At 41.2% G+C, this 26,958-nt stretch overlaps 3 protein-coding genes across 7 annotated transcripts in view; 1 reads left to right on the top strand and 2 right to left on the bottom strand.

The window, feature by feature from the left end:
* The window catches only part of STXBP4 (syntaxin binding protein 4), a 122,667-nt gene extending 108,100 nt beyond the window's left edge, over nt 1-14,567 (bottom strand). The window contains exons 1-4 of one of the 2 annotated variants that reach the window (XM_059669543.1): nt 14,460-14,567; nt 8,816-8,891; nt 8,214-8,343; nt 6,012-6,144 (exon numbers count right to left, since the gene is read on the bottom strand). In XM_059669543.1, coding sequence (XP_059525526.1) covers nt 6,012-6,144; nt 8,214-8,284 — 204 coding nt within the window. In that variant the 5' untranslated portion in view covers nt 8,285-8,343; nt 8,816-8,891; nt 14,460-14,567. The remainder of the gene's footprint in view (nt 1-6,011; nt 6,145-8,213; nt 8,344-8,815; nt 8,892-14,459) is intronic. The other variant, XM_059669542.1, reaches the window with a different exon arrangement.
* A 55-nt stretch (nt 14,568-14,622) lies between these two features.
* Nucleotides 14,623-19,695, top strand: LOC132218385 (cytochrome c oxidase assembly protein COX11, mitochondrial). Its single transcript, XM_059669546.1, has 4 exons — nt 14,623-14,985; nt 17,738-17,893; nt 18,255-18,380; nt 18,769-19,695. Exons 1-4 carry the CDS (start codon nt 14,623-14,625, stop codon nt 18,949-18,951), a joined length of 828 nt encoding a protein of 275 aa, XP_059525529.1. The 3' UTR covers nt 18,952-19,695.
* TOM1L1 (target of myb1 like 1 membrane trafficking protein) overlaps nt 19,672-26,958 on the bottom strand; it is a 44,243-nt gene continuing 36,956 nt past the window's right edge. For 3 of the 4 annotated variants that reach the window (XM_059669540.1, XM_059669539.1, XM_059669541.1), the window contains 5 exons: nt 25,384-25,435; nt 24,289-24,394; nt 23,775-23,856; nt 20,999-21,063; nt 19,672-20,393 (listed from right to left, as the gene is read on the bottom strand). In XM_059669540.1, the coding sequence (XP_059525523.1) occupies nt 21,000-21,063; nt 23,775-23,856; nt 24,289-24,394; nt 25,384-25,435 (304 nt within the window). In that variant the 3' untranslated portion in view covers nt 19,672-20,393; nt 20,999. Of the gene's footprint in view, nt 20,394-20,998; nt 21,064-23,774; nt 23,857-24,288; nt 24,395-25,383; nt 25,468-26,958 lie in introns of those variants that run through there. The other variant, XR_009449174.1, reaches the window with a different exon arrangement.

Genomic DNA, 26,958 nt, shown 5'->3' with positions numbered 1-26,958 from the left:
GGGGTGGTAGATAGTCAATATTAGGTTACTTTGTGTTGACCTAAGCATTCTTGGTATTCAGTTCCTTCTATTTAACTTCCTTGAAAAAGGGAAATTCTATAGTGATGACTCTATGGCAGATGGCAACTCAACGGCCTTTCATTTGGGCAGGAGCTCTCAGAGGCAGTGGGTGGGGTGGAAGGACCACAGGCTGGGCAAACAGATAGACCTGCACTCACACTTCAGCTCTGTGGCTTGCTAGCTAGAGATTCATAAACAATGAGAGGGAGGGAGGGGTGAGGGAGAGAAGGTAGGAGATGGGGAGGCACACGACCTTCTCCACAGGGAACGCAGAACTGAATTCTGGCGTCTGAGGCAGCTCCTGTATCTATGTATCTTACAGAAATCAAAGCTGGTTGTCAGGGCTGCAGAGAAAAGGGCTACAGAAAACAGACGTAGGCAACAGGGTTCAGGCTGACCTGCGACCTCCCACAGCCTCCTCTCGGGCTGTACGGTATCAGCAGCACAGAGGGAAGAGCCCTTGTATAGGCAGCTAAACACATCTTATAGTAAAGTCCACTGATGCATTGAACAGCATTCTCAAGCAGGACACGAGTCAGGGGAGACGGGAAGAACAATGCCTTCCGACTGTGGCTTCTGGTGTTTCTATATATCTTTTCTTTCTAAAATGTATCTACAGTGGTGGTGGTTTTTCCTTTTCTTTGCTTCCTAGAATAAAATCTTAGCTGATCATGTGAATTTCTGAACTTGCTTAAAAGTCAGAACCTGCAAACTAAACAAAGCTATTTCTGTAAATGTCTGGCATCCCAAACCAGTGAATTCTGAACCAGCCGCATTGTGTGTGAGAAGATGCTAACTTCAGAGGCCTCTTCCATGCTGTCTCGATCCTGACTCAGCAGTTACTGAGCAACTAGACAACACGATGGGCAAGGTGCCAAGCACTTTCATGTGCCCGACTTCAGCGTCTGAAATCTTCCAGGTTGACATCTGTAAAGATGCAGTAATAATGCATTCCTGACCACTGAGATGCTTATATTAGAAACTACCAACACTGTCCATTTCAGATTATAAAGACTGGTACATCGTTTTCTAAATAACTTGTTATCTTATCAGAAACCATCTACCTGTCTGACTCCGATGTAACTAGCTCACTATTCCTCACTAGTAAGGGATGTTTTTGCAAGCCTTTGTCCTTTCCCATGCTGCCATCAGCTGTCCACTGAAGGTGCCCTTCTTTTATCACCAGCTACTTATGTGAATCTGAGTCAGGGGTTTAACCTCCACGGGACCCTACTTTCTTAGCTGTAAAGTAGGGATAAATACCTGTCACACAAGGTTGATGCCATCCTATCTAATAAAAGAGAAAAATGGTAATTGGCGTACGACGATACCCTTTTCATTGGCTAATCAGGGCTATATGCAAATTAACTGCCAACTATGATTGGCAGTTAACTGCCAACAAGATGGCGGTTAATTTGCATATGTAGGCACAATGCAGGGAGGCGAAAGGGAAAGCAGGAAGAAGCCCCCTGCCACTGACAGTGATCAGAAACCCAGGGGGGAGCTAAGAGCTGGGGGGCAGGGCAAAGGCGGCCCTGGGGCCGCCTTTGCCCTGCCCCCCAGCCATGATCGGAGAATCAGGTGCCTTTGCCGCCCTAGCCAGTGATAGCAGGAAGTAGGGGTGGAGCCAGATATGGGAGCTGGGCACGGTCGAAGCTGGCAGTCCCGGGAGCTAGGGGTCCCTTGCCTGGGCCTAAAGCGGAGCCCACGACCGCGGGGCCGCTGCAGCTGCGGGTCCCTGCTGCCCGAGCCGGACGCCTCAGCCAGAGGCATTAGGCCTGGGCAGGGGCGGAGCCTGCAACCGCGGGGAGCTGGAGGTCCCTGCCCAGGCCTGACACCTCTGCCGGAGGCCTCAGGCCTGGTCAAGGGGCCGATCCGGTGATTGGTGATCGGAGGGTGATGAGGGTCAACTCCTCTGGCCGAGGCATCAGGCCTGGGTGGGGGACGGAGCCGGGGATTGGGGGGATATGATGGTCCCCTTGCCCAGGCCTGAAGCCTGGGTCAGAGGCGTCAGGCTTGGGCGGGGGGTGGAGCAAGCGATCAGAGGGAGATGGGGGTCCCCTGCCCAGGCATGATTCCTGGGCCAGAGGCCTCAGGCCTGGGCACGGGCCAGAGCCAGTGATTGGGGGGAGATGGGGGTCCCCTGTCCAAGCCTGACACCTCTGGTGGAGGCGTCAGGCCTGGGCAAGGGGCCGATCAGGCGATCGGAGGATGATGGGGGTCTACGCCTCTGGCCGAGGCATCAGGCCTGGGCAAGGGGCCGATCCTGCGATTGGAGGGTGATGGGGGTCAATGCCTGAGGGCTCCCAGTATGTGAGAGGGGACAGGCTGGCCTGAGGGACACTCCCCTCCCCACACACACCCAGTGCACGAATTTCGTGCACCGGGCCCCTAGTCATTAAATAATATATATAAAATCAAGCACATGTAGGTGTTAAATACAGGTGAGTAGAATCAGAATCCCAAATCTGTTATGGGCAATTTTTACACTGATAGCGAATTTAATCCTGTTACTCCTAACTTAAGAGCCTGTGATGACTGCCCACTGGTAGAGAAGTTGAAAACTCCTTAACTTCCCAAACCCAGCAAAACAAACTAGCGGCAGCCTACTATTTCTAGCCTCATCATCCAACTTCCCTTCTCGGCATATGAATTCTTCGTTCTATTTTCAGAAAATGTTCTTCAACCCCTAATGCTTTTACACGTACTAATTTCTGTCTCGAATGACACCGCCCACCCTGCCACTTCTCTAGCTGATGAACTCTCACTTAACTTCACAGCCAGCCTCAAACATCTCTGCTGTGAGTTTTCCCTGACTCCCTACATTTACTTAATTGTTCCTTTCTCTTTGCTCCGAAAGCTCTTTTACGTACCTGTATTACTGCACTGACTTTGTGCTGCCCTTGTTTTTTACTCTCCTTATATCCTTTTGCTCCCATGAGAGCAAATTAATTCAGCATCTCCCAAACCAGCAGCACCAATTCTCTCGGCTGGCCAGAATTATGCCCTTGTCATGGTTGCTCCCCCAGCATAGTGCCAGGTACCTAAGTCCACAATAAATGATAAGGTCCACGAAATTAAGGTGGCTTTCACAGAAGTAAATCATGGCAAAGGAGGAATGAGCGCGGCATTGCGAAGTGAGCCCTCCTGGCTGCTACCCCTTTAGCTCCTCCAATGGGAGTGCTCTCTACCCTTTGCCATCCTGAGGCCTTGGTCCTATTTATCAACAAAGCCCTGGTCCATCTATAGGCTTGAGATTGCCTATTTTATTAGTTCTGAAGCAATACATTAAAGTTAGAGCAAGTCAAAGGACTCATATGCATTTAAAATATTAACAATTGTTCAACTTGATAACTTAACAAGGATAACCTTATAGCCTGTGTTCCCTATTCTGAATATACCTACCATGCAGAAGTTTTGTGCGGATTAGGTGTTTATTAGCATTCTAATACAGTATTTAGAACACAGTGAATGCTACTATTATTGATTTAAAATGTTTAAAAATAAAAGAGCATCCATTTTTTATTTGCAGAGTAAATATGCATATAACTATCCATCATGAGAAAGTACACAAAAAGTAAAGTAAGCATTGCCAACTTATTTATTCTTCTGTCTACACTTTATTTTGGCTGCGTGGACAGGACCAGGTACAGTCAAAGAACAACAGCTCTGTGCTGCCCTCTAGTGGTAAATATGCAATATAGTCCATTACAGGATTTTGCTTTTATTCCCTTCCAAACAAGGAAATTCTAAGGAAACCAGTAAGAGAAAGTTTGTATTATGAATATAATTTCTTGGTCTGCTATCACTGACAGCTGATTAAGAGCCACTCCACGCCACTGACATCAATTTATTACTTTAATTACCACTATTTTTCATGGAATATAAAAGCACAAGTTGATGCTTGTCCTAAAAGCAAATTCTTATCACTTGTTAGGTACAATGATCTGTTATTACACTATATCAAGTTCAATCTAGGAAATACCTTAGCTATCCTGAACTCACATACACACACACACACACACACACCTCAGCTTCAAAACTAAAGTAGTACTAAACATTTCAGTTCTTAAAAGAAAAATTCATTTTTGCTTGAATTTGTTTAAATTTAGCATTGCCAAAACCGGTTTGGCTCGGTGGATAGAGCGTCGGGCTGCGGACTGAGGGGTCCCGGGTTCGATTCCGGTCAAGGGCATGTACCTGGGTTGCGGGCACATCCCCAGTAGGAGATGTGCTGGAGGCAGCTGATCGATGTTTCTCTCTCATCGATGTTTCTAACTCTCTATCTCTCTCCCTTCCTCTCTGTAAAAAATCAATAAAATATATTTTAAAAAAAAAATTTAGCATTTAAATATGTTCCTATTTGGTTAATAATTTAAATTCAATGGCCCAAAATTTGTATCATTATAATACCACAAACTTACTGTATAATACTTATAACTCATGCATTTGGAAGATACCTTATTATCTCAACGAGTCTGAAACAAAATCATTTCTATTACTTTTGAAGTTATTAGTAAAACTGACTTTTTTCCCTAACAAAGAAAAAAAATCCAGTAAAGAGATAAGCTGCTTACTAAACAAGTGTTTGGGGTGGGAACAGGGATAGGAGTAGGTGTATTTATTCAACCAAAACAAGTAGAATAAGAAACAATAATATGAAAAAACCTAATGATAAGAGAATCCTTTCTCATACTATACAGTTTGATATAAATAGGATGTTTTATTAAATTCTTTATAGCCTATCTATTTCCAAAAAGCACTGGGGCCAATTTTCAATAAAAGACATATATAAACACAGCAGTAAAACAAAAATAGCAAATAAAATCCAAGAGAAATGAGAACGCAAATATAGTAACCAGTTTGTTAACTGAGTTGCTGGTATTGTGCTTCAGACTTGGGTCTGAGCCTCCTAGCAACCAAAGGAAAAAGGGACTAACGATTTACATATTTCTTACCTTAAAGGAGCGGTTCTCAACCTGTGGGTCGCGACCCCTTTGGGGGTCGAACCACCCTTTCACAGGGGTCGCCTAATACCATCAGAAAACACATATAGAATTACATATTATTTTTGTGATTAATCGCTATGCTTTAACCCTTTGTGGTCCAATTTTATCTTTGGAATTCAAACAGTCTGGTCCAAAGTAATTGACGGGATTGAATGTTGAACCGGTTTGCGGTGTCGACCTCAGCTTTGACGTTGGGCCTGCTCCTAGTGCCTGTTGAGTCAGCCTTGACGTTGGACCTGCTCCTAGCGCCTGGTCTGTCGAGTCAGCCTCGACGTTGGACCGAAAAGGGTTAATTATGTTCAATTTGTAACAATGAAATTGGGGGTCACCACAACATGAGGAACTGTATTAAAGGGTCGCGGCATTAGGAAGGTTGAGAACCACTGCCTTAAAGAGAAGAGTAAGACATTCTAATTCCTAAAAAAGGATATTCTCTCATCTTAATTCTAAATCTAATTTCTCATGTGAGCAAGTAATTAGTGATATAATTAACAAGCTGAACAAAAATTATAGTAAATTTAAAATGAATGAATTTTATTTGCTGAGTGTTTGTGTTTATTTTGTTTTACATTTAGGATAGGCTAAATGAATATACTTCAAGCTTAAGTGATCCAAATTAGTCCGAACTCCGAGCAGTCTAGAGATAACAACACGTCTTCAAATATAATTTCTCTTAACCAAAAATAGGATAAGAGTTGAATAGCATAAATTAAAAATCTATAACCTTTAGTGATAGCCTGAAGGCTGTTATTTTCACATTTTATTTCATATTCATTCTTAGGGCAAAGCTCCTTGAGGGTAACAGGCCTATTTTCCAGTTCCTTTGTTCACAGGGGACATTCAGCTAATATTAAGACTAGACTGATGAGACAGAAAACAAACCTTGTTACTAATGGTTTTGTTCTTTTTGGTGAAGGGTTTTTTTTAAATTTTCATTTTTACCTTATAACAGTCTCCGCCAGGAATGATTTCCTGAATATACACAAAGGGACCTTCATTCCGGTTAATTCCTCCGAGGATCTTCAGACCGAGGCCTGTTTCCTTGGTAACGGTAATCATGTGCAAGGCAGGGTCCCTAAGATAAAGTAAATTAGCGCTCACAGGTTACAAGAGATCTTTCGAGGTTCTCCTTAAACCACTTGTTGAATCAAATTCTTGGATCTAGATAACTCAAAGTACTCAGTACATTCTAGCAGCTACATGTTAAAAAGTATGGTAAAACAAAAGCAATCAAATGGATTGTCTTATCTGTAACTTTCATTTTCTCTACAAAACAACCAAACCATAAAAAAAAAAATACAACAATAATGCTTATTTCTTTGGAAAACAAACAAAAATAGTCAAAAATATAATAGAGATAAATTTGAAAAATTTATTAAAGGTGACAGAAAAGATTTGCTTTTATTGATTTTTAGACTATTTAATATTGAACAATTCCAATACTAGATATTTTAATGAGTTAGGTAAGTGACTTTAAAGTAAAAGTGGCCATTTAAAGCAAAAGAAATATAACCTCCATTTGAATTACAAAAAAAAAAGTTTATCCTTTTAATTGGGAGAAGTATTTTCCTGGTACAAAGCACTGCTCCAGCTGTGATTTCCTTCAGACATCAGAGCAATGCCATCAGAAAAGAGAGCGTGTCTAAACGTTCTGTGAAAGGTATTCCCCCAAGTTACATCTTAGAACACTCTGGTCAGAGCACTGACTTTCTCTTATGGGCCTGATTTGCACTCAGTAGTTGGAAAAAGTTCTGTGCTGAGCTGCTCAGCACCGAGACATGGAGCTCTGCGCACACTCTGCAGCTAGGCCTGGCTGGTGCCGCTTGGAGACCGGAGCTTTCCAGTGGTCAGAGGAGGGAGCATCAGGGAAGGCCCCCTGAGTTTAACGAGCCGGACACCCTTCTCCAGGGCAGACCGTGAACCTGAGTCCAACGGCTGGTACACACTTGTTTACCATGTAAGCAGCAGCAGATGTCTAATGTAGAGCGGAACCTAGTAAAGAATTAATCACTTTGAGAAAAAATATACATAATTACGTGGTTCATGGACATATATACACATATATAACCTTTATGTATATTTATATGTGTATGTAAAAAGAGCACTGAAAAAAACCACAAGAATAAAAATGGTTATCTAGGCGAGAAATGAGGCCGCAGAGTGAAGGACAGAGTAAATGAAAGCAAGCCTTCTCTGAATGTGCCTTATTATGTGGGTGTGACATGCTGGAGAATGGCAATTCTTCCCACCCCTGTCTGCATGCCTCTTGGAAAGTGACTCTACCCCTCCTTCCATTAAAAAGTAAAGTCTACATCTCTATACCTTGAATTTGGACTTGACTATTTAAATTGCTTCAGCCAATGGTACTCCAGCAAATGTGAGGAAAACAGACATTTGACAAACACGTGTGCTTCCTCCTGGGGACCATTCCACTGCCACATAAAAAAGCCTGAACTGCCCGGCCGGTGTGGCTCACTGGTTGAGCGTCGACCTGTGAACCAGGAGGTCAGGGTTCGATTCCGGTCAAGGACCCATACCCAGGTTGTGGGCTCAATCCCCAGTGGGGGGCGTGCAGGAGGCAGCCGATCAATGATTCCCTCTCGTCACTGATGTTTCTATCTCCCTTCCTCTCTGAAATAACAAAAAGAAAGAAAAAAAGCCTGAACTAGCCTCCTGGAAGCTGAGATCAGGTGGAAAGAGGCATCCGTCATCCAGCCTTCCCAGCTAGGCCCCAGAACATGTGAATGAGGCCACCCGACATCATTAGGTGTAGACCAGAAGAATTAATCACAAACTCATGGCAAAGGATAAAAGCTTGTATTTTTAATGCACTTGGAGGTGGTTTTGTTACTCAGCAAAAGTTAATCTTATGTAATTTTATACTGAAATTATAAAATATTTTAGATATTCAAAAATTAGATCAATTTTATAAAGCAATCTCAAAAAATAATTCTAAAAGGGAATGCAGAATTTGCCCTTTACACTGATTTACACTAAAAGGTGATTATTGATCAACTTCTCATTACTGCTATCCTAGACCACAGGTTGTTAACTGTATAACACTTTCCACCTGACACTCACGAATATTCGACAGATTTAAAACTATGATAGTTCAAAACATACTAAATTTAATTTAACCATTACTTTTCAAGTAGACCGGATGGTACTGCAGCAGATGAATTTTTATTCATGGTTTCACCACAGTAGCCTTGCATTTAACAGCCGTGCAAATGAGAATCTGATGAAGAGTTTATAAATTCTTCTTTTCCTAAGACTGGGGAGGCAGAAAACAAAGTGTCATGTCTTAGAACAGTCAAATGTGCTCCATAACTTTGCATAAAAACATTACGTACATTTGGCACATAAATAATATGTGCCTCTGTGTAGATGTTAGATGAATTTTATGTATTTTGGGCCATGTCATTTTAGTCATTGCTCATCGTATCTGAGAAATGTAAAGATAGTACTGTAGATAGAGACATAGATAAAGGTATCGAGGTATACCTATATCATCATAACATCTACATCTACATGAAAGCTGCACTGCTGACAGAAGTGAGGAATACAGGGAATCTTTAGGTAACTACGATAGCTTCCACCATTAGTAAGCGTAAAAAGCACATAATAATAAAAGACGGAGGGAAATGTCTTTTCTGAGCACAAGGCTAGGAAGTTTATAGTCAGACTGTCTGCAAAATAATGATACAACGCACTGTTGAAGAAAATAGACATTCCTGTTGTCTCACCGACTATCATGAGGGACTTCCTGCAGATCCTAGATTAGTCTGACTCATAGTACTCCACAAGCTTCTTCAAATTTTCCTATGAAAAGAAAAAAGTATTTTGATCTCTCTCACAGACCCACTGTAAAAATTAGAGAACAGTGGTATCATTCAATGAAAAAATATTTGAACAGAGATTTACCACCTCTTCATAAGAAACAGAACGGAGTATACAAATGAAGCTATAAAAGATTTTAGGATCCTTTAGCACAATCCTCTCATTAAAGAAATGAGGGTCACAGAGATTGCGTACTTTCCCCACCCAAATAAGAATCACTCACTGGTTGTTTTCTCAGCTAGAATTCAGGCTGCAGAACCTAGAATATGGACCTTGGTTTCAGATACACCTGGGTTCCAATTTGCGCTGCTGGGCTTTTCTGAGCCCGTTTCTTCATAAGTATATTAGGCAATAGTGATGGTTTTCCAAACGAATACCCATGTCAAAACCTAGCAGATTATTTCACCCTCAATATGTGTTGTTTGTTATAAACCAATGATACCTTAATCAAGTTAACTTTTTAAAAAATCGGATTTTCAGTTAAAAAGGGCAGCAGAAGCGGAACTCAAACTGGTAATTTGTACACTTTATCACATCAGAGATTCTTCAAGCGAGCATTAACTATTTATATAACCCTACAGCTGTTTAAGGACACTGACAAAAATCAGGAATAAGTCTCTTCCCTAGAGTAGACTTTACTTAATTGATCTTTTTAAAAATGACATTAAAGTTTCAGAAAATAAAGATATAAAAGGTCAGAGGGTTCTTTTACTATCTCCTTTCTTGTGTACCCAGGGGCAATTTTCCAGCTACTCGTGCATTTTTTCCCTTTCAGGAATCCAAACAGTCAGGAATGCTGCTCATCTGTCTCGGGGGCGGACACATAGCTCTGCCTGTAACACAGCCCAATCCTGTGGGAAATACCGAAAGGCTTCAAAGGAGTCCTACATTTCTTGAAACATGAGATCTTTGTCAGAGTCACAGCTCACTGTTCTCGGAAGTTTCCGTAGACTCTCTGACTCCCTTCTGCTTGCCACACTCATGCACTCATCCACCAGACATGTACTCAGCACAGTCATGCAGGGCACCATGCTAAGGGCTTGTGTTATTATGCTGAACAATCCAAGGTCCCTGTTTTTACAGCATTTACCCTCTAGTGATGGGAGAAAAACAATAAAAAAAAGGAAACAGCAGCCCTAGACAGTTTGGCTGAGAAGATAGAGCGTTGGCCTGGGGACTGAAGGGTCCCAGGTTCAATTCTGGTCAAGGGCATATGCCCGGGGTTGCAGGCTCGATCCCCAGTAGGGGGCGTGCGGGAGGCAGCCAATCAATGATTCTCTCTCATCATTGATGCTTCTATCTCTCTCTCCCTCTCACTCCCTCTCTGAAATCAATTAAAAAATATTAAAAAAACAGAAGGAAGCAGCAAAATAAACTAACTTTCAGATACCAAAAGATAGTATAATCACATTTGGCTGGAAGAGGAGTGCTAATTTAGGTCAGGTAGTGGTGTCTCAGCCAAGATCCAAATAATAGATCAGCCAGAAGAAAAACTGAGGGACAAAGTACCCCAGGCAGAGAAAAGGCCTCAAGGCAGCAAAATAAATTTGGGGCATTTACAGCATAGAAGGAGGTGTGGCTCACTGGTGGAGCATCTACCTATGAATCAGGAGGTCCTGGTTCGAATCCCCATCAGGGCATATGCCTGGGTTGCAAACTTGATTCCGGGTGTGGGGAGTGCAGGAGGCAACCGATCAATAATTCTCTCACATCATTGATGTTTCCATCTCTCTCTCCCTCTCCCTTCCTCTCTGAAATCAATAAAAATACATTTTTATAAAAAGAGGAGTGTGGATGGAGCCTGATGAATGCAGACAGAGATAGATCGGAGATAAAGTTAGAAAAGTAGGCAGGGTCGAGATGAACTAGGGTCTAATGGGTTGTGGAAAGGAGTTTGGATTTTTGCTTGATCTTATTTCATGCAACCTGGCTATTCTCAGGAGACCTGAATTGGCCTTTTTCCTTATCTCTTACTTTTAGGTTGACTGCGCTTTAGCAGAACGTCAGAACATCAGTCAGTTGGTTCATTTGGAATATAACATGTATCCTGGGGCCAGGACAAAATGAAAATGCAAGTCCCTGTTAAAAAAATTATTTCAAGATCATGACAGCAGAGCATTAAACCAAATACAAGGCCCAACTGAGCCAGCGGCCCTTTTAAAAGCAGGTCCTTGTGCAACTGCACGGGCACACAACCTTGAAGCTGGCACTGATCTTGATAAAAGTTACTGGTGAATGATTTCTGTTTTCATTTCATCTTATCTATCAATCATATACACGTAGCCCCTGAAGCCTTTTATATGGAGTAGCCCCTGAAACATGTGGCTTAAAGGAAGATGCCAAGAATAAGAAACCAGGATATCAAGACTTACTAAGGCAGTTTCATGCCATGAGTGTACTTCAATTTATTGGGAAACAGTGAATATTCAGCCTCGTCCCAAGCAAACTGGAATTCACTACTTCTCACTATTTATTCAAATGCATTACTCTTCCTCTTTTAGGTACAGGAAAAATCTTGTAATATACAGCTGCCAAATAAACAGTTGTTTGCAATGCCAGATTAATTGTTAGGTATTTCACATTGCCAAATGAACCCAATAACTTTATTAGATAGACAGTTACAACATACAGCTCAGTGACTAACATACTAAGGTTTAAATTGCAATTTCCTGAATTTATATTAACCATTAAAATGCCAAAAATTAGAAACCAAATTTTAAAAATAACACATCTTTATAATCTGTAAGTCTTCAGAAAGTCTGAAAAGCAATAACACACAGCAGGAAAACACTGTGTGACTCAAAATTTCTTTTTTCTTTCTTTTCAACCTTCACCATTTCTCAGTCCCCACCCTCAAAATGATTTATATAAAAATAACCTATTTTACTTACTATGTAAAATTAGACATGATCATATCTAATGTCTAACTAGATAACTAGCTAGAAAGGGTTCGCAAGGATTAATCATTTACGGCTGAGCAATGACATTACAAATTAAAAGTGCCAAGTCTGAAATCTCAGTCCAGCCCCTTATATTTTAAGTTCGTTTGTAATCAACACCTCTACTACCTGCAGAACAAGGTTGTACTAGTCTTGCCCTGAGGTGCTCCCATTCCATTCCAGGCAGAATCCATTATGTAGCATTCATTATCATAATTATTTATGCATTATCACAAGCAGACTCAGACTCACAAGAATTGCAGCCAACACCACTTTATTGCTATCAAGATTATTGTACCTTGGAAAGGAATAGTTTCAGTTGCAATTACAAAACAAAATAAAATAATAGAACCCTAGACAAAGACACTATGACTGACATTTACATGTACTGCTACCTGTTGCTACATAAAAGGTTGCCTAGAGGATGTTGGAGGCAATGTACTCTTGCTTTCAGTGACATTAGCATTTGCATGGGGCTTGAGTCTACACTGTAAGAAATTTAAAATATGACAAATCACATCCCGAAAGAGCTGACAATCTGGTGTAAGAACTAAGGGAGATACAGATGAAAAGATTTTCAAACATTCTCATAAAACAAAACAAATAAATTTGTATAATCACATAATCTTGAGATTTTTGTGCCAGAGTAGAAAAGAGTCAAAGGGTGCTTGGATTTTATTGGCTTTTTTCTAAAAATAATTTTTTTATTGATTTCAGAGAAGGAGAAAGAGATAGAAACATCAATGATGAGAGAGAATCACAGGTCAGTTGCCTACTGGGGATCGAGCCTGTAACCTGGGCATGTGCCCTGACTAGAATCGAACCTCGACCTCCTGGTTCATAGGGTGATGCTCAACCATTGAGGCACACTGGCCTGGCACGATTATTCTTTACAAAACAAATATAAAAAGAGAATGTCAGCCGATTTTTCCAGGAATTTTTCCAGGAATGCCTGCACAGAAGACAAGAAAGCAACCTCCCCAACTTCAGCAACCACTAAGTTTATATGTATTTTTCCTGGTTTTTAATGTTTTGGTAATATGAATCAAAAGAAGAAATATTAATACCACCTGGGAAGAACCCCAACCAAAGAAATCTGAAATATATAGTAAATGCCCCCACCCCTTTTTCTGTTTATTTTGTATGCTGGTGCTAAACTCCCAAGCGTCATGATTTAAAAAGAAATTGTATGCCCTTCTAATTTATTTCCAGGATGAGGGGAGGGTAACATTTTTGCTTTCTTATGTGGCTCTTTGAAAATGTGTTGCACGCAGTTCCTAAAAAATAAAATGTTTACCTTTGAAAGAAAAAATAATAAAATTACATTATTATCTTACTCCGTTGTCTTCATTGTACAGATTGTTATGTGAAATTCTCTCTCTTTTTTTAAAAAATATATTTTATTGATTTTTTACAGAGAGGAAGGGAGAGAGATAGAGAGTTAGAAACATCGATGAGAGAGAAACATCGATCAGCTGCCTCCTGCACATCTCCCACTGGGGATATGCCCGCAACCCAGGCACATGCCCCAGACCGGAATCGAACCTGGGACCCTTCAGTCCGCAGGCCGACGCTCCATCCACTGAGCCAAACCGGTTTCGGCATTTTTTTTTTTTTTTTGAAATTCTCTTACTTATGTAGGTTATTGGTCATCTCCCGAGTCATCAGAAGAAAAGACTGTAACAGAAGTGATCCTGACTTTCTCTATGTTGTAGCCCTAGTAGGTTGAACAGGGTCTGGCCCACGGGAACAGTGAAATAAATAAACGAATTACTGGCAATCATTTCTCAGGCAGCTCTGGTCATTAGAAAGGAAGCCTGACATTTACTAATTTTTCACTATGTCTCAGGCACTGTGCAAATCACTTTACACGAATAATCCCACTATTACGATTCCTAAAAGGTCACGAAGTCTGGGGCCCAATAACTGGCCCCAGGACACCAGGCCGACGTGCAGACCTAGGGATGAATCCGGACCGAACCTCGGAACCTGGGCTCTTCACCGCGACTTCACCTAGTTTCTAGAGATGCTTCCTTCCGTTACAGCAACACCGGCTCTGCTGTCTAGTCCGTCCGGTGGGATAACGGAAGAAGCTATCGCATCCCCGAACATCTATTTCCCGAGATGAACATCCCCGCTTCCTCCCGGCCTTCCTTAAATGACCCTCGCATCCTGGCCACTCTACACCAACTTCGGATGGACGGCGTCCCTCCGGCTCCACCAGCGGTGATATCGCTGGGCTGGTAGCTCGGGGGCGTCGGGGCAGGGGACGCCCATTCCCTGGGGCTGAGAAAACGACGTGATTGCTCGAGGGGCTGTGGTTCGTCACCCCAGCAAGGCTTCCCAGGACAGGTGACCCCAGCGCCAGGGCCCGCGCAGCAAGGAGCAGGCGGGCGGCCAGAGAATCCCAGGTAAAAGGACCGCGGGACAGCGGCCGTGGGGGGCCACTTGGTCGAGACAAAGGCTGATGCCGTTTAGGAAGACCGGGGACACCACCCCGAGTGAGGACGGGTGCACGGGAGGAGCGTAAGGCGTTTTCCTAAAAGTGAGTTAGATAAGTCGGAGCGAAACCAAGTGGGAGGAACAGTCCTAAAGCAAAACGCGAACTTACCCGTAACCTGGCAACCCGGCCTCCGTAGCGCGACTCCGGGCGTAGCCTCCCCAGCAGCCTGGTAGCCAAGGCAGCGGCGGGCTCCACTCTGGTATCGCGAGACAGAGCAGGCCTCGCGAGATCTTCCCTCGTGCGTGACCGGCGGACGTCCTTTCCGGACGCTATGGGAGGGCTCTGGCGCTCGGGATGGCGGCGCGTCGCTTTCTGCGGCTGGCGCTGGCGTCCCCTTGGGCCCCCGACCAGCGTCGCGGAGAGGGTGGAGCGGTGCCTCAGGCCGGAGAGGAGTGGGACGGGAGGTGCTGAGAGGGGGCTGAGGCTGCTCGGAACATGGAGGCGCCCGAACCTGGCCCGAGACCTGGCCGTGCCGCCGGCGCGGCGGCCGAAGAGCACGAACCCGCACGCGCGCGCGCAGGACGAGGAATGGCGGCAGCGAAACAGAACCGTCCTCACGTACATGGCCGCGGCCGCCGTGGGCATGCTGGGGGCGTCCTATGCCGCGGTGCCTCTTTATCGGCTCTATTGCCAGGTAGGGGCCGCCGCTGCCCACCCCACTGGGCGGTGTCCCGTTGGGATGTCCGAGATGATCGCCCAGAGAGGAAACGGGCTCAAAGCGGTGACTGGGCCAAGGTCACCAAGGAAGTTCGCGGCGGAGCTGCAACTTACAAATATAGTGATCCTGCTGCAGAGTGAGATTCCTTCATCTCTGAGCTCGCCCGAAGGGTCCGCAGCCTGCACTCCGGAATCCAGCCATCTGCTTTACCCTCCGGCTGCTGGCGCACGCGCCCGCTTTAAAAAATGTAGTGCATGTTGCACGTTAACTCGGTGAGCCACGCGGTTGATGTGCGCAGGTTCACCCTGGAGATGGGAGTCCGCGTGTTACTTGTGCTTACACCGGGAGTAGCTTTTTATCCATCAAAAGAGACATGAATTAGGCCTTTGAGGGCCCCATCCCCGTTCATTTGTAACTAACGTGCTTATCCTGGGCTCCGTGTTCATCCGCATCCAGCTCCTTCTCAGTGTGGTCCTTGGGACCGGCGGATCAGCATCACCTTGGAACTTGAGTGCAGATTCTTGTGCCCAACTCCTGACCTGCTCAATCAGGAGCCTGGGCGTCAGTACGTGAATAAGTCCTCTAGCTGGTTTTGATGCAAACTAATGTTTGAGAACCACTGGCCAAGGCAAACTTCCCCTAATTCATATATGGTCTCTCTAGTTCTTAAAAGTAGTAATTTCTGTTACTCCGGCATTGGAGTAACCAGGGAGCTTTTTAAAAAACTGGCAGATCCGTGACATCCCAAACCAGTTAAATCAGAATGTCTTGGAGTGGGGGTCAGGCATTAGTAATATTTTAAAGATTGCTCAGAATCTTTTCCACTGTTCATACCTGGCTAACTTCCCCTGAGCTTACAGAGGTGAACTTACCTTTATTTTGTGTGATGACCGAGACAGAAGTCAAAGGGAATTTTTCAGCCTCCTGATAGCATTTATGTGGGAAAGTGCAATCGCTTGATTTGTGGAGGATGTGTAGAATGTGAATTAGTTTCCAGCAGAGGCCAGCCAAGGGCCAGCCTGAATCCCAAAACAGCAAGCTAGTATGGACCACCACAGACCAAGTTGATTTTATTCCTTAGGGAATATTTAGCAATGTCTGAGGACATTTTTGGTTGCCACAACCTGGCAGGAGGGTGCTGCTAGTATCTGGTGGGTAGAGGCTAGGGATGCTGCTAAACATCTAACAAACAGGACAGACACACCCCCCACCTCACCACCAAAAAAAAGAATTATCCAACCCGAAACGTCATTAGTGCCAAGGTTGAGAAATCCTGGCCGAAACTGCAATGAATGGCAATATTTTGTGTGCATGTGTGCAAGCACAGGGCAGAAAAGTAAAAGCAGTTGTGATTTATCCTAAATTTAAATCACAGTTGGATGTTAAATAGTGACATTTCCAACCAGAGTATCTCTTTCACTTTTGGACTCGGAACTTTAGAGGCAAAAATAAGGGCTTATATAAACCACTTAATACAGTGAGCTCATTTTATGAATCTGCAACATGTGCCCAAAGAAAGTAAGATTTATTGAGTTCTTGGATTCAGTTAGTGGAAGAACTAGACTGGATACCAGGGCATATTCTCAGTGCCCTTTTCTATTTTTTCTAATCTTCAGACATAAATTTAAAGAATCTATATTCGAAGACTGCCAGTCAGAAACAGTGCCTGAAGGAATCTATATTCAAGTGATTTCGAATTCTTTAGGAAAAGGAGTCATATGTTAAAACGTAAGCATTATCGCCTTCTTGGGCAGAAGGATATACTTATGTATTACACAAAGATAAAGGCTTGCCCTCTGATGCAGTTTTTAGGGTTATAATGTAATTTGCATGGCAGTCAAGTGAAGCTAGCTGACTGGTGTAACAAGGGGGAGTTAGTAATACTATATTTTGCTTGGAGTCTTCCCCTAGCCTCAAATTTGGTATTTTTTTCCTAGTATAGTAACAGATTAATTATCCGGAGACCAGAATTCTGGCAACCTCAAGCATCAGAAGAATGATCAGCCTGGAAGTAAGAATATTTTTTTAAAGGATTTTTGATGATAAAGGAAATAATGGCAAGAAAGATAGGGAAGAAGTATCATACACAGATTATTCCTATGTCTTATGATTAGTTCATTCAGTGGCCAAAGAGATCAAGTTCTCTGATATCTGTAAAAGCTATACTACACAAAAATTACAAACGTTACAAAAACATTTACCGACATGGGAAAATACTTGTGGTGCTTGAGAAAAGCAGATTACAGAAGTGAAGCTAAAATGAATCTGTGCTATAAAAGTTAATAATATGAAAAAGGACCAGATAGGAAAATTGAATTATTTAAATAGTTTTACTAAAATGACAGGATTGTGGGTAAATTTATTTCTATTAATAATAGTTGATATGAAATACTAGGAATAAAGGAAAGTATGCTTATTGAAAAGCTAAATATTCTGCGCTGTATTATCAGTGAAGAGTCTTCTGTCTTCCAAATGACTCATTTTTGACCGTGCCACATAACCGAGTGATTACTGAGAAAATACGACTTAAATAAATTTAGGCCTTTGACCCCCCCCCCCCCAAAGTGGTTAAATCATTTGACACATTCATAGGAAATGGTCAGTGATAGTACATAAACTTGGCTCCTATTGTGTTATTAAAGTTAAATGGTTTTTAAAATTATGATTTTGTCCAATAGATCGTCAGCACCTAAAAGTAATACGTAACATATTACACTTCTTTTTCTAGACTACTGGACTTGGGGGATCAGTAGCAGCAGGCCATTCATCAGACCAGATTGAAAACATGGTGCCTGTTAAGGATCGCATCATTAAAGTCACCTTTAATGCAGATGTGCACGCAAGTCTCCAGTGGAACTTTAGACCTCAGCAAACAGAAATATATGTAAGTGATCAAAGAAATACCTGTAAGTATTAAAAGGTTACTTTTTTTCAGTGTAAAAATTCAGTGTAACTTAAAACTGTTTCACAATTTTGGAAACACTCACATAAATGTAATTTCAAAATGTTGGCAGACTCCATAACTAAGTATGCATATTAGAGCATTGGTTCTTCACTGATATATACAAGTAAAATTTGGAAATCAGGTGTTCATGGGTAGTATTCACTATTTTGCTGGCTCTTAGTTTAGATTAGGTATTATGGTCTGATGGATAGGAAAAATAATGTGACTGATTTAGTAGGGAAAGAAGGAGCTGTGTGAGGCTTAAAGTATTGATAATGAATATGCTTTTTTAAAAAAACAGGTAGTGCCTGGAGAGACTGCACTGGCATTTTATAAAGCTAAGAATCCTACTGACAAACCAGTAATCGGAATTTCTACGTACAATGTTGTACCATTTGAAGCTGGACAGTATTTCAATAAAATACAGGTACAACTAAATGCAAACTATAGAATATGATAAAAGTACAAAAAAACTGTTTAGCACTAAATTTAATGCAGTATTTTAGTGGGTATTGATTTCTGAAAACTCATTTCTTCTAAACTTCAAACTACTTTTTTTCATTGCTTATAACAGCTATGTAGAGGTTTAGAGCCAAACTAAATGGAAATCTGCTTTTAAGATTAGAAGAATTTGTTGATTCTCGATCCTTAAAGCAGAACTCAATCTAAGATGAAAAGATGCTGTTACCCTATCACAGAATTTAAAGATTATATTTAACAGTATGCTTATTAAAGCCAATAAATGCACCATTAGTTTTTATTCTAGATAATAGAATAGAAATATTAATAAACTAATACCTTTCTATAACTTCTAGTGCTTCTGTTTTGAAGAACAAAGGCTTAATCCACAAGAGGAAGTAGATATGCCAGTGTTTTTCTACATTGATCCTGAATTTGCTGAAGATCCAAGAATGGTGAATGTTGATCTCATCACTCTTTCTTATACTTTTTTTGAAGCAAAGGAGGGCCACCAGTTGCCAGTTCCAGGCTATAATTGATGTCAATATCTTAAGATTCAAATTTGTGATTTTTGAAAAATCATGTATCTTGTCTTCTCAGAAGAGAAACATTCTACAATAATGTATTCTATTCTTTTTTATGCTTTCTATATTAAATATTATGTACTTCCCCCCAACTAATTTACCCTACTTAAAATTGAGAGAAGAGGTTCAGCTTTTTATTATAAGAAATCTAGTTGCCTATTTAGAATATGTGACTACTTTGCTAAGTAGTAATAAAAGAAACTGCTTTGTTTCTTAAATATGTAGGCATGGTCCCTTCCAAATTACTAGCATTACATACCTGTAGTAGTACTTTTTTTTTTTAATGCCCAGTATTGTCTCAAGATCTAGGTCAGAACTTCTGACTATATTTCTAAAACACTTGGTTACTACTATTTTTTTCCATTGTGTACAGTCACTATTTGAAAAGCTCGAAATGGAAGGGAAACACTAAGCCCTAACAGTTTGCCCAAAGATTACATTCTGATTTCAAATGGGACGGTTTTTCCTTTAAGATTTAGGGCGATTTACATTCAGAGTACTGAATGTTTACTTTGAAGTTTTGGTATCATGAAATTGAAATGAAATGCAAATATCTACTACTAGACTTGTAGTATTTCTTGTGATAGCTCCAAGTCCCTGAATGTTAAAATGTAAGTGTGGGAAATGTGAAGATTACTCACATAAGTTCTGCAATGAACAAACTGTAACAAAAGATGTATTAAATTGTTTTAATAGTAATTTATTTGTCATTGTAATTTATGACATAAATGAATGTATAATTTATTCTGAATATTTTCCAGTAGTCGTTGTTTCAAAAAAATTTTAAATTGCAATAAAAAAAGGAGAGAGAACATTTAGTATTATAAAGAATTGTATTTAAAGGCAACTTGATGTAGCATCCTGTGACCTCTTCAGGATACATGAAATAGGAACTACAATATTAAGGTTTTTACAATTCATAATTCTAAACAAGAATATTATTTATTAAAAAGTGCACATATTCGGCTTTAGTTAAATGAAGGCACTCACTATTCTCCTGAATACTATATTTAGTTTCTTACATTTTGTGCTTACATGAATTCAGAATTATTTTGTAATAAAATAATATCCATCTACTCTCATCACAGCCATGTGATGATTTCTAAATGTAGGAACACCTGAGAAACATAAGATGCTCCAATTAAACTGATTGGCCCCAGTACAATGAATTTTTCCTTCTGTTGGAGTTTTAAGTGAAAAATGTTAAAAGCAAGTTTTTTTGAGATAAAACTTGAACTGTTACTCTTCTATTTAAATTTCACTGTTGCCAAGGAGAAGTGTTTCACCCTGGTTTTAAAGTGTTGGTAGATCTTGTCTTCTGGGCCTCACAGCTGGACAGTCTACCTCTTGGAGTTGGTACCCCTAATGCAGCTAGTGAGCTGGTCCTTCCTTTTCACCTAGAAGAAACAGAAAATAGTCAGCCACCTCCATCTTTTCCTTCTCTGTCCCCATTCCTTGATAACTAGAGGGCCACACGCTAGTAGAGGAAAGGCGGGAATGTCCTATTTCCATTGGGGGGTTGTGCAAGGGGAATAAATAAGGTTAATAGGTTATTAGTGGCCATGCATTCATTAATAAATAAGTGGGATGACTAGTCCAGCAAATAAAAGTCATCCAGACCTATCTGGATTAACAATGGATGGTTTCTACCTGTCCCAGTTAACAGGTAGCAATTGCACATATAAGACAGATGTCTGATTCTAGTGCTAAAAAGTTCTTATTGATCATCTGTTTTTGTTAACATTAATATTTTTATACACAGATGAATTTCTGCATTCCCAAGATTTATTATTTTTAGTTAACAAGGTCACAAAGAATGTATTTCATTGGGGAACAAAGAGTTCATTCGATTGAGTGATTTGAAGGAACTTGTATATTAATACTTCACTCATTAAAGTGTCAGATGGCCCTTACAAAATGTAAATACTAACTAGAAAAAGTGATAACTACACTGAAATCCTGTAGAATGTGGAATGAAGGGTGTGTAAGTTGAAGTCTTTACCTTAACAGTCACTATGATTTTGAGTGCCTTTGCGGTGATGAACATCAATTTCTTCATAAATAGCTCTGAAACAAACAAGCCATTGTGGCAAAAAGGGTTACATACCACTTTCAAAGTACTATTTTGGCTTTTAACCTGAACTAAAAATCTGGTTCCCTTAGCCATTCAGGCTGTTTAAGTGAATAAAGACAAAAATATCTGCCCTGAATCTTACATTGTAGCTTTCTTAGATCCTAATGGTGCAGTTCCTCTGCATCTTAACAATATGTGTGTTGTATAGTCAATTCACTTTAATTGCGATTTAATGAAAAATATGGCTAAAATTTGGACAGTTTGCTTGTGCTTTTTAAAAGAAAAATTGTTCAGCTTTTCCTGGTTTTAAAACATCTTATAAAATATATTAACTTTAGTTTATATAACTTGTGTTAATACAGTCCACGCTCCTGAGCCACCTTTAGCTTAAATGTCATCTTTGTACTTTATATATAATATATATAACATAATAATTTTTCTATGACAACCTTCATTCATCTCTTTATATATGTCTTACATGTCTGCGGCTAGGAAATATATCATTCATATACTAGTACATGGCTGAAGAAAAATCTAAAAATCACTGAAGTCTTGGTCGTCAATATCACAAAGCCCTAGCATGGCCCAGATATTTTTAAAAGTTTCCCTAATAAGTGTTGTCTTCATTTTCCACAAAACTATTTCAACCTCCTTCACTCTCAAGTCTCTTATCTCCCTCCTCTCACTCTGAGTCAGAAACCCCACTTCTTAATAAATCAAATGCCTTGATATGGATACTTCCTCATCTTCCCGTCACTGAGTCTTCAAGTCTGTTTTCATGTGCATCACCATTTCCTTCTGGGATCCTTTCGAGCCCTGGCTTCTCAAACACCTCCTTTAGGTATTTCCCTTCCCCAACCGAATCTTTAACCTCTCCCTGCCTACTGGATCCTACCCCTCAGCATTCACAGATGCTCCAGCATCAACAATATAGTCCCTAACCCTGTGTCTACTTGGTAATCACCTCAGTAACCCGCTAGCTTCCAAACCATTTCCCAGCATCCCTTTGTGTTTAAGTTTCTGGTGTCTGCACTTACTGTCGCTACTCCATCTCTTACTTCTTAATGCACTGAAATTTGCCTTTTGTCCCCATCCATCTACCAAAATGGCTTTTACTAAAATCACCAATGAGCCTGGCTGAGGTGGCTCAGTGGTTGAGCCTTGACCCGTGAACCAGGAAGTCACAGTTTGATTGCTGGTCAGGGCACATGGTGTTGCAGTAGGGGGCATGCAGGAGGCAGCTGATCGATGATTCTCTCATTGATGTTTCTATCTCTATCTCCCTCTCCCTCTCTCTGAAATTAATAACATTTTTTTAAATCAATGATTTCCAGTTATTTAATCCATAATCTAGTTGTCAGTCCTCATCTTACTTGTCCTCTCACTGAAGTTCATCACAGTTGTGCACTCCCTTTTTGGTTTCCAAATTGCAATTTCCACGGCTGATAACAGGTTCCCTGTAGCTCTCTTTGCTCTTAGCTTTGGCTTTTCTGTGTCCTTGAATGTACCAAACCTCTCTCCTTGGGGCCTTTGTACCAGGTGTTCCCTCAAATACCTCCACATGCCAGGCAGGTCAAATGAGTGGATGCAGGGGGCCAGGCCAAGGGGCCTGGTGGACTACAGAACCTACCTATTCTTAAGGAGATAGCCACTCTGTAACCCCAACCTGTTGCTAGCATGTGAAAATGTAGGCCTGGCATCTAAATCCATAGGTCCAGATATTTTTTGGAATATCCCAGTGTTTAACTGTTGGCTATTAATTTTTAAATGCATATTGTATATTCTGCACAGCTGTAGGCAAAGATACAGCGTGCAGGCTGCCAGTTTCTGAACAATGATTTCTATAAACATACTTTGACCATTTTTAACAATTTGGGGGTTAACCTTCAGTCAATCAAAATATATTAAAGCTCTAATGAGCCTACCATCCCAGAAATATTTTTATACACTTGACCTATAGGATATCAAAAAATAATGGTGCCTTAAGGATTTCAAGTTAAGTAATTTTTTTAAAATATATTTTATTGATTTTTTACAGAGAGGAAGGGAGAGGGATAGAGAGTTAGAAAACATCGAAGAGAGAAACATCAATCAGCTGCCTCCTGCACACCTCCTACTGGGGATATGCTTGGAACCAAGGTACATGCCCTTGACCAGAATTGAACCTGGGACCTTTCAGTCCACAGGCCGACGCTGTATCCACTGAGCCAAACCAGTTAGGGCAAGTTAAGTAATTTTTACTAATGCTTTATTAATTTATTTTAAGCACACTGTTGTCATACGTAGTGAAGACTAACACCAAGTTCTTATATGAGTTTTGGGGAGGATTAGGAGTCAAAGCACAGCTAAAATATCCCATCAGTGTGGTGTTGCTATGTCATTAATCAGTGACTAGTGCCCTTCTCAATCAGGAGAAAACCCAAGTTTCTGCCAAGCCATCCACGAGGAATCCATTAATGCACATGATGGTTCCGGTTACTTCTTAATGTGCAACCCGAGCTTTTTTATTTTTCAGTCACAAGGCCGAGAACGGTAAGACCATTAAGAGCAACAGCTCCCATAAAACCTCATAAGTCATTTTTAATAAGGTCATCAATTTGTGCCAAGATCTAAGCAAAGTTAAATATATAAGCAAGCCCTGTTAGCTCTGCTACCAAAGGGAACCAAGACAAAAAATAAATTAATCATTCTGAAAATGACTTACTCTGTCGTGACAGCAGGAGCTAAGGGATCAAACTCCATTACCTCGTAGTAATTGGGTAGCTGGAGATCATTCTTTGTCATCGCTTTAGGCAAAAAAAAAAAAAAAAAAAAGGCAGTAAACACGCATTGTGCTTTTCAAGGGAATATGCACAATTAGTATTCTTATGATTTAGACTTCAAACATAAGATCCTAACAAAGACTGACAACGGAAACAAATATACTGCCATTCTAATACTACTCCCATGGCAACAAATCTATACAACAAAAGGATTTCAAACTTCAGCTAACGGTTCATTTACCCTCAGTGCTCCAAATACAATATTCAGCACAACCCAAGCACTTCTATAATTTCCTAATGTCAGAATGGTATTTACCCTGAATTTACTTCATGGAACTTAAAAATGCAAACAAACTCCTCTAATTTTTCCTCTTTTATTTTTCGATTGCCAATACATCTCTCGCAGACTCACATTCAGTTTTCCCTTGTTAGTGCAGATAATAGGGTCCTGAGTACCTGGGTGGTTGGCGGGCAAGGCTGGCAGTGTCTGGTTTGACGGTGTGGCTGGAACGGTGTGTAGACTCACCGGCTGTAGTAACACTGAATTTTGATATACTGGAAGCTGAAGAGAACAGAGTGCATATTCAAATCAACATTCTACAGTAAGTTTCCCTTTTTTAAAATTAGATTCTGAGGCTTCCAAGGGGCACTATTCCAAGAACCGTATGTTCTTAACTGGACAGGAATTAGTAATTCTGAACTACTACTTTAGTTTTTTAAGTAATAACCACTTATAAAATTTACTGCATTTCTGTCTGTCTTCATGCCATTACACCTCATTTCCCATGTAAAATTCTGAAGAAACATGTTGCTTTAAAAAAATAAAAGCAGGAATATACAGGGTGGGGCAAAAGTAGGTTTACAGTTGTTGGTATGGAAAATAATACAATAATAAATAATAAGAATAAAAACTTTCACTTACAACTGTAAACCTACTTTCGCCATACTGTTTACCTCAATCCAGATTTAGTGGTTTTACTAAATATACAATCTCAAACAGGAACAAACATATCTTGACCCTATAGAAAGGCATAGAGTGACATGTGGAATCTAAATAACGGACAAACAAAACAGAAACGCATAGATACAGAGAACTTTTTTGATAGTTGCCAGATGGAAGGGGGCCTGGAGAGATGGGTGAAAAGGCGGAAGGGATTAAGAAATATAAGTTGCCAGTTATAAAAACAATCATGGGGATGTGAAGTACCAGTACAGCATAGGGACTACGGTCAATAATATTGTAACAATTATGTGTGGTGTCCGATGGGTACTGGACTTATCAGAGTGATCACCTTGTAAGTTAAATAAATGTCTAATCACTATCCTGTACACCTGAAACTAATATAATATTGTAAGTCAACTGAAACTTTAAAAAATCAAAAGAAAAAAAAAAGATTAAGACAATAAGGAAAAGTCCTAACAAGGCCTACATCAATACATTATAAATTCAAAGAGACATTGAGAAAAACATTAGAATTAATGACCAGCAGTTCCCTTTTGGCCATGACAATCGGACTAGGTGCACTGCCAGGAAAGGGTTTCATTACTTACACTCTCGTATGTATGACTTGAGTCGGGATTTTGGCTGGTCCTTTGGGCAAACCTAGGATAGTGCGATAACACAGCATGATTACCCTACAGTGAGAACACAAATGCAGAAAGTAAGATGACTTTCCTGGTCTAAAAATGAAACGTCAAATGTACCTTCAGACTGTACAAAAGCATTAATTTTACAAAACAATTCCAACTGCTTTCAGTGCCCACCAGGTCACGATGCCCAATTGCCAAAGAGAGTAAAGACAGCGCTGTCCCTTGGCAGTGGGAGCCCCAAGACGCCGGTGTACGCGCAGTACACTGTGAAAACAGAGCCTTCAGTCTTTCCATCAGAGTAGCTCCCACACCGCCATTTCCTGAAGGTGGAGAGGTGATGCAGAGTAGAGGTTAGGAAGAAAAAGGGGAGGGCGCTGGCTCTGGGTCAGGTGGCGTAATCACACTTGGCCTTGTCTCTCCCACTAAATGCAGCTAGAAAACCTGGACAGAACGAATGCATGGAGCAAATATTTGAGGACTGAAAAGTAAATAGCTAAAGGCTGACTTGGAAAGAAGACAAGAATTTGAGTATCACTGGCAAACTTACCATTTTTTCTCCTCTGGTGTTCCCTAGCCTGAATGCAATGTAGCCTACAGCCCAGCAGGGGGCCGTTAAGCCAGACAAGGGCTCTAAAAGAAGCCTTCTAATTCTAGCTAAGGAGTAGTGTGCTCAGGGTTGGAAATCCACCCCCACGCCCCCTCCTCCACCACCACCACCACCACGGATCTCTCCCCCCATTCCCCGCCTCTCTTCTCTCTGTTCTCACACCCCTAACCCTTGGCAATCCCAAGTTGGCGGCAGTGGCATCATGGGTAACAGGGACCTGTAGGGGTTTAAAACCCTGAGTGAGGGGGAACCTTCCTCTCCAACAGGTAGACTGTGATACCAACAGGATGGGGTGCACCTCCCTTGTTTCTTTTTATCCCCTCTGTCCTGCCATTTGGTCCCAGACACAATAATACCGAAGGAAGTGCATGGCACAGTAAACCTCCAGTTTCTGACTGGAGAGCCAAAAAGGGAGTCCTGGGAATATAAAGTATCAGAGAAACCGCAAAGAGGGACAAATTCGGAAAAGCAAACTCAAAGTTGTTTGTGAAATCCTGGGCTCACCCTCTGGTCTGTAACTCTGTGGATCTGTTCCCAGTCAGGATGCCAAAGGTAATGAGAACTGGACACAGCCTGCCGTCCAGACCTCAGACTGACCACTGAGTGAGGCACAGGTAAGACAGCTGAACAGCGCTGCAAAGCTTAGCCGCGTGGGAACCGCGGCATACAGAGGGCAGGTTAAACGGTGGCATGAAACTAACAAGGCTGTCTGCCTACTAATATCAAAGTATCAACATTCTCAATAGGATTTAAATAAGAGCAAGTATCTCATAACATTCAAAAAGTCCAATATACAACCCAAACTTACTAGGCATTTGAAGAACTGGAAACATTTCAAGTGGCAGGAGAAAAGCCAGATCGACAGAAGTTGATATCATAAGGACACAGGTGCTGAAATTATCTAAGATTTTAAAGCAGCTCTTACTACA

The sequence above is a fragment of the Myotis daubentonii genome, chromosome 16 (genome assembly GCF_963259705.1).
Source record: "Myotis daubentonii chromosome 16, mMyoDau2.1, whole genome shotgun sequence".
NCBI classification, from domain to species: Eukaryota; Metazoa; Chordata; class Mammalia; order Chiroptera; family Vespertilionidae; genus Myotis; species Myotis daubentonii.
The sequence above is the reverse complement of the archived record's forward strand: the minus strand, read 5'-3'. Positions and strand labels throughout refer to the sequence as shown.